The sequence below is a fragment of the Rhea americana genome, unplaced genomic scaffold (genome assembly GCF_003343005.1).
Source record: "Rhea americana isolate MKP2758 unplaced genomic scaffold, rheAme1 scaffold_21, whole genome shotgun sequence".
In the NCBI taxonomy this organism is placed as follows: domain Eukaryota; kingdom Metazoa; phylum Chordata; class Aves; order Rheiformes; family Rheidae; genus Rhea; species Rhea americana.
The window spans coordinates 2,706,852-2,723,139 of NW_028186258.1; the positions used below are offsets into that span (position 1 = coordinate 2,706,852).

Sequence of the window (16,288 nt, forward strand, 5' to 3'; positions counted from 1 at the left end):
AGCTTAGTTCCTGGCTCCCGTAAGAGAAGAACATCTCCAGGAGCACTGCATTATCTCATCCAGAAAAATCATCTGGTTGTCTTCCTTTGCTGCCAAATACATTTCAGTGTGGCGGAGAGAGCTGTGCTGGAAAATCTGCTACTCTGCAGACACGTTAGAATTGGGAAAGGGTGGAGAAGTGGAGGAAATTCAAGGAGACCTGCACTGCACAGTTCTGGAGATCAAGTGTTTGATCTGGAAGAGAAAAGGAAATCACATGGATACACAATAAGTGTTACAAGCCAGAGCTTGAGCTGGCACGGAACAAGCACTGTTCTGTTAAAGTTAATGACAAAATGCTAATTTATACCAGTTGAGGATTTGGCCTTATGTGCTGAGATTTTTTTTTATGAACTTAACACAAAAGAAAACCAAAATGTGTTATGTTTAGGAATCTTCGTTTTCCTCCTATTATTATGAATTTGTTCAATAACTGAAATTTATCAGATATGCTTCTAGTAATTGCAAGTGTTCATGTTTGTATCTAAGATTGATTTAGTTTTTTGTATCTAAGTTTGAATTTTTTTTTTTTTTTAACTTCTGTGCGACATTTTTGACTACTGTTTCCCTTAGGCTCCCTGGATCATAGAGGACAGGCRTCCCCCAGAAGACTGGCCATCGAAGGGTGAGCTGGAGTTTGTGAATTACTCTGTGAGGTACAGAAAGGGTCTGGACCTAGTGCTGCAAGATCTAAACCTCCAAGTGCATGGTGGAGAAAAGGTAGGTTACCAGCCAAATGTCTGTTAAGACTTTGTTCTCAGTCTCCAGTGACAACCATGGAGCAGAGCACAGGGACCACGGGCATACCTGCTCCAGTGGTGGAGACCTGCTCGAGCTGGTGTCACTAGAACCAGCAAGGCTGAGGAGAGTGGCACAGAYATGACCATGCTGTTGGTGTGCCAATGTTCTCTGGGCTGGAAGCAGTAGAACCAGTTGCTTGGTGCTGTCGGGACTTTCCAAGTTGATGTCAGGCTCCTCTACATAGTGTAGGAGGCACCAGCAATTGCAATGGTGCTTTTCTGAAGTTATGCAGAGGGGAGAAGGATTCTGGCTTTTTCCTTTCTCTGGCTTTCCCTGGAAAACTTCTGGCATAGAAGGAAATGTTATTCTTTGCTTCCTTAATCAGAGAATTGTCTTTGTGGGAGAGTCCCTTCATGCCTCAGTTGCAAGTACTGGGTTGTGTGTACTGTAATCAGAACAATTACCCTGTGACAGTTCTCCAGTTAAGAGACTGTGATTAAAAAGGGAAGATAATTATCCTTGTGCTAAGCGTACAGGATGGGACCTGCCTTCTGGAATGGAGATATCTGGAATGGAAATGGGCGTGCTTACCATAAAGTCTGAATTGTCCTCTAAAGAGCCTTATCTCTTGTTGTTGAGTGATTGGGCTCCTAACATGGGTACGCCAGCTAATCACTCAAAGATATGTAGGATGGCTCCGGGCCTAGATACGCATTTGTATGTAATATCATACGTATTTTTATGTAATATCATACGTATTTTTATGTAATATCATACGCATTTGTATGTAATATCATACGTATTTGTATGTAATATCATTCCAATTAGGGGAATGGCAACGCCTGTGTATTGTACTGCGTGACATGGTTTCTAGGGAAGGATAGTTACGTTCCTTCTTAGATTCAGATCTTGCATGAAACCTCTCGGAGAAATGGTCTGAGGTTTTTGCTGGGGTTTTTTGTTTGGTTGTTTTTTAACTATATGCTTTGTTCTTAATTCTGTAATTTGTTTGTAGATTGGAATTGTTGGCAGAACCGGAGCAGGAAAATCCTCCATGACACTCTGTCTCTTTAGGATCCTGGAAGCTGTAAAAGGGGAAATTAAAATTGATGGTGTGAAAATTTCAGACATTGGCCTCCACGATCTTCGATCAAAGCTGACAATTATTCCTCAGGTACATCTTCTGTGTATCACAATAAACAAAGGATCTCTAATAGCTTAGCAAACACTAAGTAAACATGGGTTTTTGCACAGAAGAAAATTCTTTGTATAATATTCACAAAATTGATTCACTAAAACAAATTGTGTTTTTTCTTTAAGTAGCCCTGTCCTTTCACCTTATAAGCTGACACTTGGTGAAAAAAAACAAGGTTTAGGATAAAACATCTTTAGAGTAGGAACTTGAGATTTTACCATGTATTTTATATATATGTGTATATAAGTGTGTGTGTGTGTATATATATATAAAATATATATTTATTTATGTATGTGTATATATGTATAAAACACTTTCATGGTGGGTAAGACTGGGAGGTGGCCTACCTTCAATACAGTGGACATATCAAAGCAATAACTCTAATTTTAATATCTGCACTTAAAACAACTAAAGCACTTATCTAATGAAAGTTAGTTTCCTGTCCAGGATCCTGTTCTCTTTTCTGGAACGCTGAGGATGAACCTGGATCCATTTAATAAGTATTCAGATGAAGAAATATGGAAAGCTCTTGAACTATCTCACTTGAAGCGGTTTGTCAGCAGTCAGCCCTCCACACTGGACTATGAATGTTCAGAAGGAGGAGAAAATCTTAGGTGAGGAGGTTTGGGGTTAGAAATATACACTGAGCTTTCATTCAGCCCTAACAGCGAGTAACGTTCGCATATAGGTTTACACTGCAGCCTGTTGCATATAAGGGGATTTAGCCACCCCTTCCTATTGAAAGGAAACCACTAATCCTTGAATGTTTGCCTACACTCTTGCCTCTGCTGAGGATGGTCTGATTCTTCTTCGCTGCTGGGAAGGATTTCTCCCAAACAGTAAAGAAACAAGTTCCAGGATGACAGGGTGTTAGGAAAAGGAAGTCCCTTAAGCATGGTTTGGTGGGAAGGGAAATGCCACAGTGACATATGTGAATGCAGTGCTGCACAAACATCCGGGCCTCYGCCGCCGTTATTTACCTGCACTCCATTAGGAGACCCAGGAAGCCGTGACCGGGAGGATAAAGCGCCATGCTTTGGTCTGCTCTGTCGGCTTCCGACAGCGCGGTGTAACCAGACCACGCGGGTGATGAAAGTTCAGCTCCGGCTCCTCCTGCAGAGACACTTGGATAAAAGTTGTGTCCARGGTGCTGGGGGCAGAAGGGAGAGCACTGGGTCATGGGCTGCCCTGTTACTTTTTTGATAGTACAGTCAGAAGGACTTCAACTTTTTTTTAAAAAAAAAAAAAAAAGCATGTATGAGAATTTTCTGTTTTCCCTTGACTAGCCAACCCTTGTGAACTGACTTGATAAGCAAAAGCAAACCTGGGAGCAAAYGCTCAGTGGTGTCGCAGCTGAGTGTGTTTTGAAATCTTGGACAGAAGCTCTGCAGTCGTAAGCTTCCCTGGCTCTCGTCACCGTGACGGGCAGGGTGCACGGGGTGCCCCTGTCGGCGCTGGATCAGGCAGTAAACGAACACAAGCTCTCTTGAGTAGTGCCGCAGCGCTTATTTTGTTAGCTCTAGGGCTGACACACTGGGCTGTTTGCTAAATACCATTTTATTTTGTTCGGTAACTTATCTGATCAGTAATCTGCTCTAGCAGAAGTGGCTCTGAACAGAGGAGAGCTGAAGGGCCGGCGGTCCTCTGCTTATGAACGCCCTGTCTCTGTTGCAGTGTTGGCCAAAGGCAGCTCGTCTGCCTAGCAAGGGCACTACTTCGCAAGACGAGAATCTTGGTCCTGGATGAGGCGACAGCGGCTATCGATCTTGAGACGGACGATCTTATCCAGATGACAATTAGGACTCAGTTTGAAGACTGCACGGTGCTGACAATAGCGCACAGGCTGAACACAATTATGGATTACACAAGGTAAAAACCGCGCAGTGGTGCGTGTGTACGGGCTCACCGGTGTGCCGGGCGCAGGAAGTGGCACGTGGTGTGTAAGCAGCGATGCTGAGGCTGCATAATCCTAGAATATCCAGACCTGGTTTTGCTTTTGTGGGCTTAAGAAACAAGTTCTGTGTTCATTAACCAGGGCTGCACAAAAGATGCTGCTCAGTTGCATTAATATCACTGTCACCAAGCTCACGGAGCTATTTTTAACCAGTATCTGCTGTAACATTTTCACTAACGTTGTGGCATGTTTCTTGAAACACATTAAAACACTCTTTTCTCGTTGGCTCTGTAGTGTCACATTTTCAGTTCCAGAGCTAGCAGTCTCCCCAATTTAACTCTTCTTTTCTGGGAGACTGTGAGCATTCTGGACCTTTGAAAATCAGACAACACTTCAGGGATAGTGTCTCTCTTTTGTGCTTCATCAGGTGAAGGTAATTGAGCAAAACAAAAGCAAGGGACATTTTAGAACAGTACTTTTATTTTGTGATTGAAAGAGAACATCACATTTCCTGGAAGGAGTTCTCTGATATGTTTTTCTCCCCACCTTTTGTTTTGCACAGGGTCCTTGTTCTAGACAAAGGAGCCATAGCTGAATTTGATACACCTGCCAGCCTTATAGCATCAAAGGGTATTTTCTACAGTATGGCCAAAGATGCTGGACTAGCATTATAAGAAGACCTCTTTTTTTTTTTAATATTACTGACTCGCCACAGAAGTGACTTGTGAATGTACTGTAATTTACGAAACAGTCTTTATAGTAGACTAAACTTTTGATATGTGAACATAGTATTTACAAGCATACRGACCAGAAAGTGAATTTTATATTTTTAAAATATTTTCTATATACATAAAGTATTTTATTAAGTGTTTTTTTCCCAAAGAATGCCAAAAATTCTGCTCAGAAAATGTATGTATCACAAGGCACTATGTACTGTATTCTGGTTTATAATTGGTAAATTATAGCAATGATAGAAAATATACTCGTTTTGTGTGTCTTCTGTATAAGGATACCTTAGTTTTGAAATGGGAAGACAGGCATAGTTAAGCAGTAACTCAGCTRAGAAGTACTGAAGTAAGGTGACACTTCTGAGCGGTTCTAACCTGCAATATTTCCACCAGGGCAAGAGAGTTGAAGGTTACAGTTCTAGGCTGTGAACTATCCCAGTATGTTTGGTTGCTCCCAGCCTAGAGCAACTTCAGGTTGGTAATGTTCCTCTTCAAGATGATAGGATTTGTGAATAACTTTTATTTAAAACTAAACCTATAGGTATAGCCTAATTAAATCATTAACTAGGCAATTGCTGCCAACTTTGTAGACTACACATAAGCCTGCAGAGACATGACTTATGCAAAAATGTTACCCTTTTGCTRTACCTCTCTTCTGTGTGAGGTCACCATGAACAAGTCTCTACTTGAGCTGAGCATGCATGTGGAGCAGATGACACTATTATTTATCATCTCATTCAACACTTGACCACCTGAAATTGTACGTATGTGATTTGTTTCATAGAAATAAATATCTAAATATCCATTATTGATAGCCAAGCCTCCTCAGATAAAGGGAGTACTGTGTTTAGCAGTGTTTGCTGCTAGAATCTGATAGGCTGTCCTTTCCTTTAGTCATTCACTTCCTACACCAACTACTATGGAAACCTACCTGGCAAGAAAACATTCCTATGTTTTTTTTTTATAAGTAAAGTTCTGAAAAACTTCGAGAAGACAAAAATAATCATTTATTAATTTTTACAAATGACACTTCTTAAATAGAAACAATAATCTGCAGCCAAGCATTTGTTTGACACTAAGTTCACATAGCAATGCACAAACTAATGAATTATTATCATACACAGTAATGTAGTGATTACACTTACTAGATTAATTCAAGTTAGCAAGGTTAATAGTATCTTCTGTTTATAAACTGCATAATATATAAAAATATTTGTCTGAATGCATAGATAGCTATCAGTATCTGTGCACAACAGTCAATTAACAATGAAATCAATCAACCCAACAGCTGAGATTCTCTGGTAGGTCTGACTGGTTAATCAGTAACAGTTTGGTACCTGCATGGATTAAGTTAGCATTTAGCCAGCTGACACCTAAACCGTATCTGTTCGGTATACCAAAAACAATGCAATAGGAAATCGCATTATTCCATTATACAGAAGTTAATATACCACCACCAATTTGGTATAAGAAACAGCTATTGCCACTGACTCGGACTGCATTTGCCCTCTTAACACTTCAGCAGAGGATATCTGGTTGTGACAAAAGGTTTTTACTRATATTATCGTTAGGAGACAGAAATTCAGTCTAACTAATTGATGCATAAGAAGTCTGGGTGTTTGCATGGATCTGTGCTTCCACGTGGACACTGGARCGCCAGAAGCTAAGGTGGTTTGGGCGAGGGCTCCCTCTGGTGTGCTCAGTCACTCCTGCTAAAGCTGCTTCCTTTTGCATAAAGTATTACTCACGGGATGCGAAAGAGAGATGATGGGTAAACCTGGGTACCAGTTCCTCTTATGTTTAGCTATAATACAGGTGACTGCCCTGACTGCAGAGGCAGAGGGACATTTCTCCTGTCGTAGCCCCTGGGAAAGGGGGGAAAAAAAGGCTGTAGCAGATACCCAATGCCCGTCCGAGAAAGTCGTCATTTTCTGTGAGAAGAGTGCTAAGAGTTTAAGACGCAGTTCTCTCCTCAGTTAGTTTGGTGGCTTCCTGCTCAGTGTGCTACTTCTGCAAAGCCCATTGATAAGTCCACGTACAATGTACAGCTAACCTGGGCTGTAAATACTGTTAGACAATAAGAAGATAAAAGTCCTTTGGTTGCTGTAGTTTCCACAGAAACTAGAGGGGAGGAAGGGGGGGGGAGATCTTAAAAAAAAAAAAAAAAAGGGGGGGGGGGAACTCAGTCCAGGTTGATAATGTTCTGGCTGCCTATTACATCTAGTACCTAGTCATCTGATTTGTAGCATGTACTTACACAGTTATGTTACCAGATTATAGTGCTTGCTCAAATACAGATGACTTTGTAAATATTAAGATCCTAAAATGTTAGATAAAATCCAGCTCACTATTGTCTTAAATACTTTTCAATTTACTTATTCCAGGATTTCACAGCAAAGTAGTCTAATTCTGAATTTTAAGTAACAGGAATAGGAAAAGTGAYTTTTCGGTAAGCAATACAAGTAAATGCAGAACACTGGCAGGAGGAGAAGAAAATATGCTGCATAGAAACATCAAGATTTTAATATCGGCCCAGAAAACCCTGGTTTCCTTTTATATAGGAAACTTAAAAGTTTCCAGACTGGCTCTTTCTCTGGAATGTAGGGGGTAAAAGGACAACAGTTCTACAATATTTGTGCTTTAAAAGGGGAAATTAAAGCAGCATTGGAGAAATGTGTTTTCAATACAGTAACAAAAATAGTATTTTAAATTGCATATGTCAATACTGTATATTGACAAACAACAATAAAAGGGACATATGATTTTGGTTGAGAGCATACTTATGATTTAATGATTACTACAATTTTTTTTGTTTTCAACCTGAGAAATAGGGAAATGTGTAAATAGGGATTAAGAAATCACAGATAATAAGTCACTTAGGAGTATTTAAACTAGACAGTTTTGTGCTTCTTTCACAGATTTAACCCTTCTGGTTTTTTTCCTTCTAAGGTAAGAGATGATGTAAAATACATGATCTGAATGGTGAACATGTCAATAGTAATGGACTCGATACAAATATTATGTGGGTTTCATGGCAGGTTCTTTAACATGAGTACCTCTGCTATTTTATAGCAAACAAATTATTAGAACAGTTGAAGATAAGCCTTTCCCTGAGAGCTTCTATAACTCTACAATATTTCAAGATTACCTTTTTGTAAGTAAAAGAGTACTGCATAAACACATAGTTCTACCAGTACCTTCTTTGCATAAGCTACGTTCATATCAGTCTAGTTACTCTTAGATTAAATACAAGCTATAACTGCATAACATCTTTAGTTTATTTCAAGGTTAACAAAATAGATCTTTTCCACATCATTAGCCCTTATAGATAATATATTTCAAATATGTAATTTTAAAATGCAATACAAATATTTTGTTTTATTCTTCTTTAAACAATTAGTATGTCAGTTCTGATGCTTTCTTGTTATAACCACTCCGTTCAGAAAGTGTTGGTACTCTGAAAAGTAAGTTTTTGTCGCTTACTGTTAGAACAAGCTCCAGTTCTTGGAAATCCTGTAGTCTTGCCACATCTTTGTCCTTTAAATAAATACAGTATGTTGTTAGGTGATAAAACGTATGTTCAGTTTTTCAGAGGTAAATTGAAGTAACAGGCTGACACTAACACAAGGTATGTATTGCATAAATATAACAGTTCTTTACAGTAAACAGGATGTCTGCTTTCCAGTTACATATTATATTTATTCTAGGATCCTATTCAGCTACTCACTTAAGTCTATTTTTAGAAGGAATGCAATACTTGGCACTGAGTGCAAGTGAGTAGTGGAGCTGGACCTGTAGAGGTCTACTGCATACTATTTAGAAAATCCATGAGTATACTTTTCTGAGCCCCTCCCCCCTTTTGTTTTCCTCAATTAGTAATTTTTTTTAAAAACACAGAAATTGATTCTTGGCATCTATTCAAGATAGTCCTGCATACGTCATCCTCTAGAGCAGCCTATCAACACCAATCCTGAGCCAGCTTAGGTAGGGTCTTTAGAGAGCAATGGAAGAAACCCTGTCACAGTATGGACTCAAGCTTGAGCACTTTGCTGCCAGGTAGCATTAAGTAGAATAAATTTCATATCGTCTCAGAGAACAGTAAGTGTCGTGCAGTCTGACCAAGAGAATCTGAAGAAATTAGAGCTGGAGATAAAAAGAGTGCTTTCAACTTGCTTTTGAAAGGTAAGCTGGCAAGTTTCAGAGCTGCTTATTTTTTTCCACTTCTGGACTAACAAAGAATAAGTCTTCATATATTCAGTGAAGATGCAGTACACAGAAGTCTATTAATCTAGCACTAATCAGATTAGCTCCACCATTTGATGCCAACAATGCTCTAGTGGGATTTGAGAATGAAAGAGAAGTCAATGGTGAATCAGTAAAGCAGGTCAGCAGGTCCCAGTTTTCTGTATGCTGCACAGGTAAATGTCACTGACATGAAGAGACAGTTACCTTCAGACCTTCACTGAGAATATTTTTGAAACTGTTTCCTCGAGTCAAGCTGCTTTTAAAAGAACTGCATATAGTCCTTATTAAACTAGCAAGGCTCACTTGAGTACTGTAAGCCTATTAAACATCGATGACAGGTCACAATGGTATGGTATTGCATGGAATTTCACAATGTTATATAGAACCACATATAAATTGGCCTAAATGCCGAATGCTTATGAAAGGAAATGATCAAGAAACTTCAGAACTTTTTTCTTTATATAGAAGAAAAACCCTACTAAGTGGTAGAAGTGGGAGTTCCTTAGGGACTGCTCAGCAGCCCAGTTCCCAGTGAATAATCATGGAACAGTTAGAATATGAATAATGATTAAAAAAAAAAAAATCAGTGACAAGTTAACACACAATTTCTGTAAACACTGCAGTCGAGTGTTACAGAAGTATGGCCAGAACATTACCTATGCTGAAGGAATCTTAAACACTGTAAAAACAATACAGTACTGAGCGGATGGGGTCATGCATGGCTCAATCTCCAAATGAAAAATACGCTAGTGGGCCCAACTAACTGCATGACTTCTCCTTTTCAGTATTACTCCAAGACAGTGAGCRTTATTAAAAACTAATACTGTCACTTTTTTTGTGACATGAGAATATTGCAGGTGACCACCAAATTACTCCTTTTTAATACTAAGCTACAATTCTGTTTTACGAGTTATTTACAAGTTATTTAAAATRATGAGTTCTTACCTTTCTTAGCACTGTATTTGGCAATTTTCTGATCTTCTCTACGTGTTCAGGGTTAACACCCAGCTCACAGCAACTAACTCGGAGCAATTCCTTATAGGTCAGTTCTTGTCTGTCCAGTTCAATTTCAATGAAGTCATTTTCTCTAAGGCTAGGGTTTTGTATTCTAACTTTAAGCACCAGTTCTATTAGAAATAAAAAAAATGTACATCAACATGCAAATGAATAAAAGAATTGGAAAAGTTATCTTTATACTAATTTCAAACTATTTCTACTTCCTATTAACACTTTTTGTATCATTTGTGACAACACAAGAATCCTCAGAAAGCAGTCCAACCTGGACTCATGACTGAGTTTTTCATTAGATTGACTCCATTCAATCTACATGAAAAAAATCATCACTAATGTAATTCAATATGTATGTATGTATGAATCTTTGGAAGAGGACTCATCTTACTGGATTTAAACTAACAGTAAAGCCTATCACATTTGTTATCAATGTCCTGAGCAATCCAATATTACTGTTTTTTTGTTGTTTTGATGATCACTCACTACAATTCAAATGGATACTCTTAACCTCTCTTTGCTAAATCATGGCATCAGAACAGCTTTTATTTCAAGAATAAAATCCTGAACTGAAACTGAAATTCCTTTTTTCGTATTTGAGCAGGCAGAATATTTACCCGGAGAAATGGCAGATCATAATAATAATAGTTCACCTCAGTATTCAGGTCTTTCTGCAAATTGAGACCTCTGAGATTATCCCTTGAGCTCACTGATGATTTACTCACGTTCTGTATTTGAACTCTGGAGTATACTATTCAGAGAATTCGATCACCCTGGTGTCTGGCTGGTTTTAAAGCATTTGAGACAAATAGAAAATGTTTTCATCAACATTTTAATAACAGTATTTCTGCTCCAGCAGAAATGGGCTGTCTGTCTCTTTTTAACTGCCTTCAAATGTTTCCTGAATGCCTAATACAGGAGAACCTGAAAATCTCTGGAACTATGATAAATATGTGTAACACTGATAATATGTGTAACACTTTCACTGTCCAAGATGACAGGAGCTCTAAGTATAGGTGAGTTTTCCTGTTACCTTGCATATTAAGTGGAAAAGCTCCCGTGAAGAAGACTGGCTGAAATGTTGGCACAGGCCCAGTGCAGGAGCCGTTCTGCTGCTGAGGTATGGCCGATTTTGATCCAACAGGAGAAGGGGAACTTCTGCTCCAAGACACAGACGTCTGGTAAACCGGGCCGTTCTGACCAACGGGTTTGGGGCATCGTGGTGCAGTACAGCCACCTGGCAGTGACGGCCTCTCTCCAGGACCGATCACSTCCGAGGCAGCATTTTCCTGCGGTAATGATGCATGTGTGCACGTTTCCACATGAGGTAAGGAAGAAGAGTCGCTGTCTTGTGGCTCTAAGGGCGAGACACTTCCATTCACAGAGGCGTCTGGAATACTGTTACTCATGGTGTTATAAACATATGGGAAAGGTGGGTTAGCCAGGTAATTAGGGATGATTGGCAAATCCAAATCTTTCTTTAAGTCTGGAAGTTCATCATCTTCCACTGCAAAACCAAAAAGAACAATATTCTCCAAGACCGGTTTTAGGAAAAACAAAACCAAAAACAAATAGCTATTGTATTTTATGTTTGGGGGGAGAGGAGACTAAAAGCATCAGGGTAAAAGATGAATATAGAAGCTCTACCCCTTTTTTTCTACAGTGAACAACTGTGCTCAGGTGTTGCAATACAGTAAACAAAAGCAGAGTCTGATTCAAATAATTCTGGGATGCTATCCTACTAAACACTGTAATCCCAGTTTTCTTAAATCTGTAGCCAGCATGTTGTGCCACAGTCTCTGGCAGTGTAATGCTATCATCTTCATAATGTATACGGCAATGAAAAACAAATCGTAACATGTTGTTCGATATTAAGGTAGGGGATAAAGGGAAAAGAACACCCAGTACTGGGAGAACTGAAAGATTATCAGTCAGTGGGAAAAAAAAACAGGCTAGGGAATACAAAAGGCAGGAAAGAGGCTATTGACCATATTTCAAACTATGTCTCACCTCTAGCAGCAAAGGCTGCTCCATTCCAGCAGTTACAACACATGATAAAAATGTTCTACCAACACACTTTATTGAGCTTCTGCTCCAGGATGCTGATTTTCCATTTACTCAACGCTGTCTAAACTCCATAAAACACCAGGAAAATTAGGTATTGGTCATATACTGCAAAAATTTCACATAAATTTGAGAGATTTTCCTCTATTTGCTCTTTCTGAAAATATCAAGCTGCATCTACTGGTTTTTCAAAGTATTTTTTTCCCTAGGTTTAGAAAAAAGGTTTTACTACCTGGGTATGGAATGTTTTGGTAATCATCTTTTCCTAAATTGTGATGTCTCACTAAGTAAACATTTAAAGATCAAGTCTCCCAAAAAAAAATCACAGTATCATCACACACAAAACAATGCAGGAGCATAATTGCTCTAAACAGTCTTTTACTGTAGTCTTTAAAGATTGTATATCATATGGGCAATAGCTTTACCTCCCAACATCTTCCGAATCTCCCTCTTCGATGTCAACTGGACAGGTCGTTCTCCTTTCCTTGTAAGAATTTCCTTGTCAGCCCCCGAACGCAGCAGGTAGGATACCACTTGAGCATGGTTCCTTTTACATGCCCAGTGCAAACAAGTCCTGCACAAAGACAATATTATCACTCTTTGAAATACTCAGTTATGACACATTAATTTCATTCATTCCCATTGCATCTAGGAAGCACAAGACTTAATGCATGTCTAGGATAAAAAAGTTTTTAACAGCTAGGGTCCTTGCAAATTTACACCATTTCTGGAGCCTGCAGTGACACCTGCTGATCTCGTTTTTCCTTGCGATAATGCTCTTTATACAAAGTTACTATAGCAGTATTTTTGAAGTTCAAGATCTGATTTAATTTTTCTTGTATTAGGCTATTAACTTTTATTGAAAATAAGTGTATAAAGAAGGCTTACTTATGTTTATAAATCTTTGAAAGAATAAGTTATACTTCAAATACTTTTGTGTGAATGTGAGCTAATATGCTGCTTCTCAAGGGTACTTTTTTTTTTTCCACTTTAATCAATGCAGTCAGTACACTGATGTGTACCTTTTTGAAAGTAAATTACTTGTAAAATAGTCTAGTTCTTTGCCTAGTTGCTATTCACTGGACCCAGATCCAACACAGGTCAAAATACAAGTATCCAGCACCTCTTAGCATCAGATGTATGGAAAAGGTCATTCTAGTAATTTAAATTCTACAAGCAAACCTAAATAACAGACTAGATAATTATTGCTGAAAATAATCGTAATTATTTTTATTGTTTCTTCCATCAATGCCGGTTTTAGATAAAACCTCATTTGGATGGCAAGCAGCTGCTTCTCTTGCACATTAACATAATTTACTATCTTATGAATCACTTCTTATAAATTAATACAAGCTGTGATTTTAATCACAATTCGAACCCAAATTTGCAAGTGTTCCATGCTTCTGAAAACTACTAGTAGAGCTCTAATCTTCAGAATACCAGCTTCTTTCCTAATTTTATTCTTCCTATTTTTAATTAAAACCTCAAGCATGGTACAGTGCGGTAAATACACACTGATTTCAACTTAAGAGAAAACCAGTCTTCAAAAATGCCTGCGCATTCCCTGCAGATCCTGCTTCAAACAGTGAAGCGTGTGCACACGCTCATGTGTGCTGTCCCACTTGTACGAATGCCTGTTACAGAAAGGACGTGGTTTTAGTGTTGCTGGGTGGTATCTGAATGAGATGTCAAAATCAAAAGTATTTTAGATATATCACTGAAACAGCCTGCAAGTTCCTTGCTGAAAATTAAGTCATTTTAGAATCGGATTTAGAAGTTAAYGCAAAATAAGTCTGGTTATAAATCAACATATTTTGGCAAGCAGCAGTTTTTTGATAGCTATTTTATGGTGCTGTCGTAGGCTGCGAGCACTCGCTTTACAAAAAATAAACAATATAAAGTAACAACCTAAGGACCCGAAGAAGGATCAAACACCAAAAGGAACAAAAAGAGTGTGCAGAAAGAGAGTGCAAATTTATAAAGCAATTATCAGCTCCATCACCCCCCACCACCACCTTTTCTAGGGTATTTAAAGGTAGCTGCATGGAAGAGTATTTGGCAAGGGGGTGAAAATTTTAACGTCATTCCCAATTCACACCGATCACGATTTGTGCGTTTCGTCTGAAGGAAAACTGCGCAGTCGAGGGGACCCGCGCAGGTCCCGCCGCCGCCTCAGAGGCCGCCGCCTCAGCGGCCGCCGCCCGCGGCCCCTCGCAGCTGCCGCCCCCGCGCCAGGCCCTACCAGCCGTTGACGTCGTTCTGGGAGTTGGGGTTCACCCCAAACTCCACCAGCCGCCGAACCTCCTCCGCGTCCCCCAGCGCCGCCGCTTCCCTCAGCCGCTCCTGCAGCTCCCTCTCCTCCGCCACGCTTGTCATCTCGCCAGCGCCCGGGCCCAGGGCTGCCTTCGGCCGGGGCTCGCTAGCCACGGCGGCCTCGCATCCCTGCGGCTCTCCCGGAGCCAGGCCCCGGCCGGGCAGCCGGCGGCAACTCCGCCGGCAGCGTCCCGTGCGCTTTTCCACTGGAAACTCCAGCACAGCGTGCGASTTGCGGCAGGCTTCGCCTAAATCAAGCCCGGGGACACGGTGCCCAGCGGCATTACAGAACACGCACGCTCGCAGGGCGCCCCACAGCCCCGCTGCCTAAACTCTTCCAGGGGGACTCTATTATCTGTGACAACTCTGACCTAGATACTTAGTTCCTACAAACAGTCTTGCACGCGAACCGTGGCTGCTGCGGTTTTACTGTCAGGGTGATTTATTAGCCGCGTACGTGGCAATTTCAAGGTAGCAAAATATTATCTAAAAATACGGGTAATTGTATCATGCACAGTATCCCCTACTCTGTTATTTGTGCTTACAGGCTCCAGGATCCTACGATTGTTCTGCCTAGGAAATGCTCATCATCTCTGAGAATGCTCGTTGAAATTAATTAATCCCTTAATAACTCAAAGTCAGCCTGCGAAGCATTTTGAGAGATTGCWGGCAGTTTCTGCAATTCACACGATTTGCTTTAAAAAGCTGGTTTGGATCGTTGTGGATTTGTCCTAAACCAAGTTATGAAAGAGAGAAGAGCTAGTAAGAACTTCCCAGCTGTAAGAAGTCAAAACAATAATTTCTGTCTCCAGCCAGACATCTAGCCAAACTGCACTGTTTCTATTCTAATCTACTCTATGAGAGCACACTGGGGAAAYGTGCAAGGCTTAGGCTGATCCCAGTTCAGCAGCTAAGGTACCCGATTGGTTTCTTGGTGCTACTGGAGCAATTTCAGCTACACTCTTACTTAMAACAATTCAAATGAGTAATTATATCATCATAAAATTGCAAAGTTTGAAAAAAAATATAGTGCCTTACACTGCTGCATATGGTGGTTTTATAGGCATAGTTCTGAAAGGAAGCTCTATGGACAACCCTTGAGTTTGCATGAAGCCCTCAGTGATTGCAGCAGAGGCCTGAGCAAGACCAGCCATGAATTCAGATCAGCACTAATAGAGACTTCAAACTCTTAAAAAAATATAAACACAATCAAGTTAAACATTTTTTAAAATAATACATACTACTTATTACATCTTTTTTACTTCTTTCAGTATGAATGATGAAAATGGACTGATAGCACAGGAGTAATTTAAATCCRAACAAACACAAAATGTTAATGTACTAAATTTTTCTGGTACCTAAAAATGTCCATTATCTGTGAAACTATATCAAACCTCCAAAAGCACCAAGATACCTTGCATGAGCGTACTTACTCATGCACAAGTCTTTCCAAGGCTGCTAGAACCTTCTTTTTATTACAGGATAAAGCAGCATTATTTTGGTTCTAAAATGGGGCCAACAGAAACTAATAAAGCAAGTGAGACGCACAGTTCCTCCTCCTGTATTAGAAATAGAGAGGAGTGTCTCTATCTGACATGATTTTAAGGGGATCCTTCTTAGATCTGTTTTGTGACACTTCATTAGTATCAATAATGGCTCATATTTTTCACAAGTAGAAAAATGCTTGGAATGAATGACTAAATGACCTATAAGCAGGTAGAGGATAACACTTACAGGAAAAAAAAAAAAAACATGGATTTGTCACGAGCAGGTAGACTGACCCACTATATCTTTCTTTTAGTAGGAAAATTGGTATAGAGCCTAAGAGCAAAGTTGCAGGAGCGCTATGTGCTACGAATGATAGACGTGCTGATGAAGTCTACATCAATAATATTCTCATTATCGAGTTCAGGGCTGACAGTACACAAGAAATTTCTGTAAAACAGAGTAGCAGACRTTTGAAAAAGCATGCTCCGAGAGTGGACAAAAGGGGTCTGTSCCAGCCTGGTGGTACTAAATAATTTCATAAACTTCGGACAATCAAAATGATTTTAAGAAAAC

General features: G+C 39.8%; 2 protein-coding genes across 2 annotated transcripts in view; one reads left to right on the forward strand and one right to left on the reverse strand.

Annotated features, from left to right (window-relative positions):
- Nucleotides 1-4,837, forward strand: part of ABCC3 (ATP binding cassette subfamily C member 3) — a gene marked incomplete at its 5' end in the record, with an annotated part of 34,501 nt that extends 29,664 nt beyond the window's left edge. The window contains 5 exons of the mRNA XM_085304782.1: nucleotides 613-759; nucleotides 1,796-1,954; nucleotides 2,423-2,589; nucleotides 3,650-3,844; nucleotides 4,432-4,837. Of these exons, the coding sequence (XP_085160908.1) occupies nucleotides 613-759; nucleotides 1,796-1,954; nucleotides 2,423-2,589; nucleotides 3,650-3,844; nucleotides 4,432-4,543 (780 nt within the window). The remainder of the gene's footprint in view (nucleotides 1-612; nucleotides 760-1,795; nucleotides 1,955-2,422; nucleotides 2,590-3,649; nucleotides 3,845-4,431) is intronic.
- A 749-nt stretch (nucleotides 4,838-5,586) lies between these two features.
- ANKRD40 (ankyrin repeat domain 40) lies at nucleotides 5,587-14,579 on the reverse strand. Its single transcript, XM_085304592.1, has 5 exons — nucleotides 14,157-14,579; nucleotides 12,340-12,488; nucleotides 10,884-11,357; nucleotides 9,788-9,969; nucleotides 5,587-8,134 (listed from the first exon to the last, which is right to left on the reverse strand). The coding sequence occupies exons 1-5, from the start codon at nucleotides 14,288-14,290 to the stop codon at nucleotides 7,994-7,996; spliced, it is 1,080 nt and encodes a 359-aa protein (XP_085160718.1). The 5' UTR covers nucleotides 14,291-14,579; the 3' UTR covers nucleotides 5,587-7,993.
- Between the last annotated feature and the right edge of the window lie 1,709 nt (nucleotides 14,580-16,288).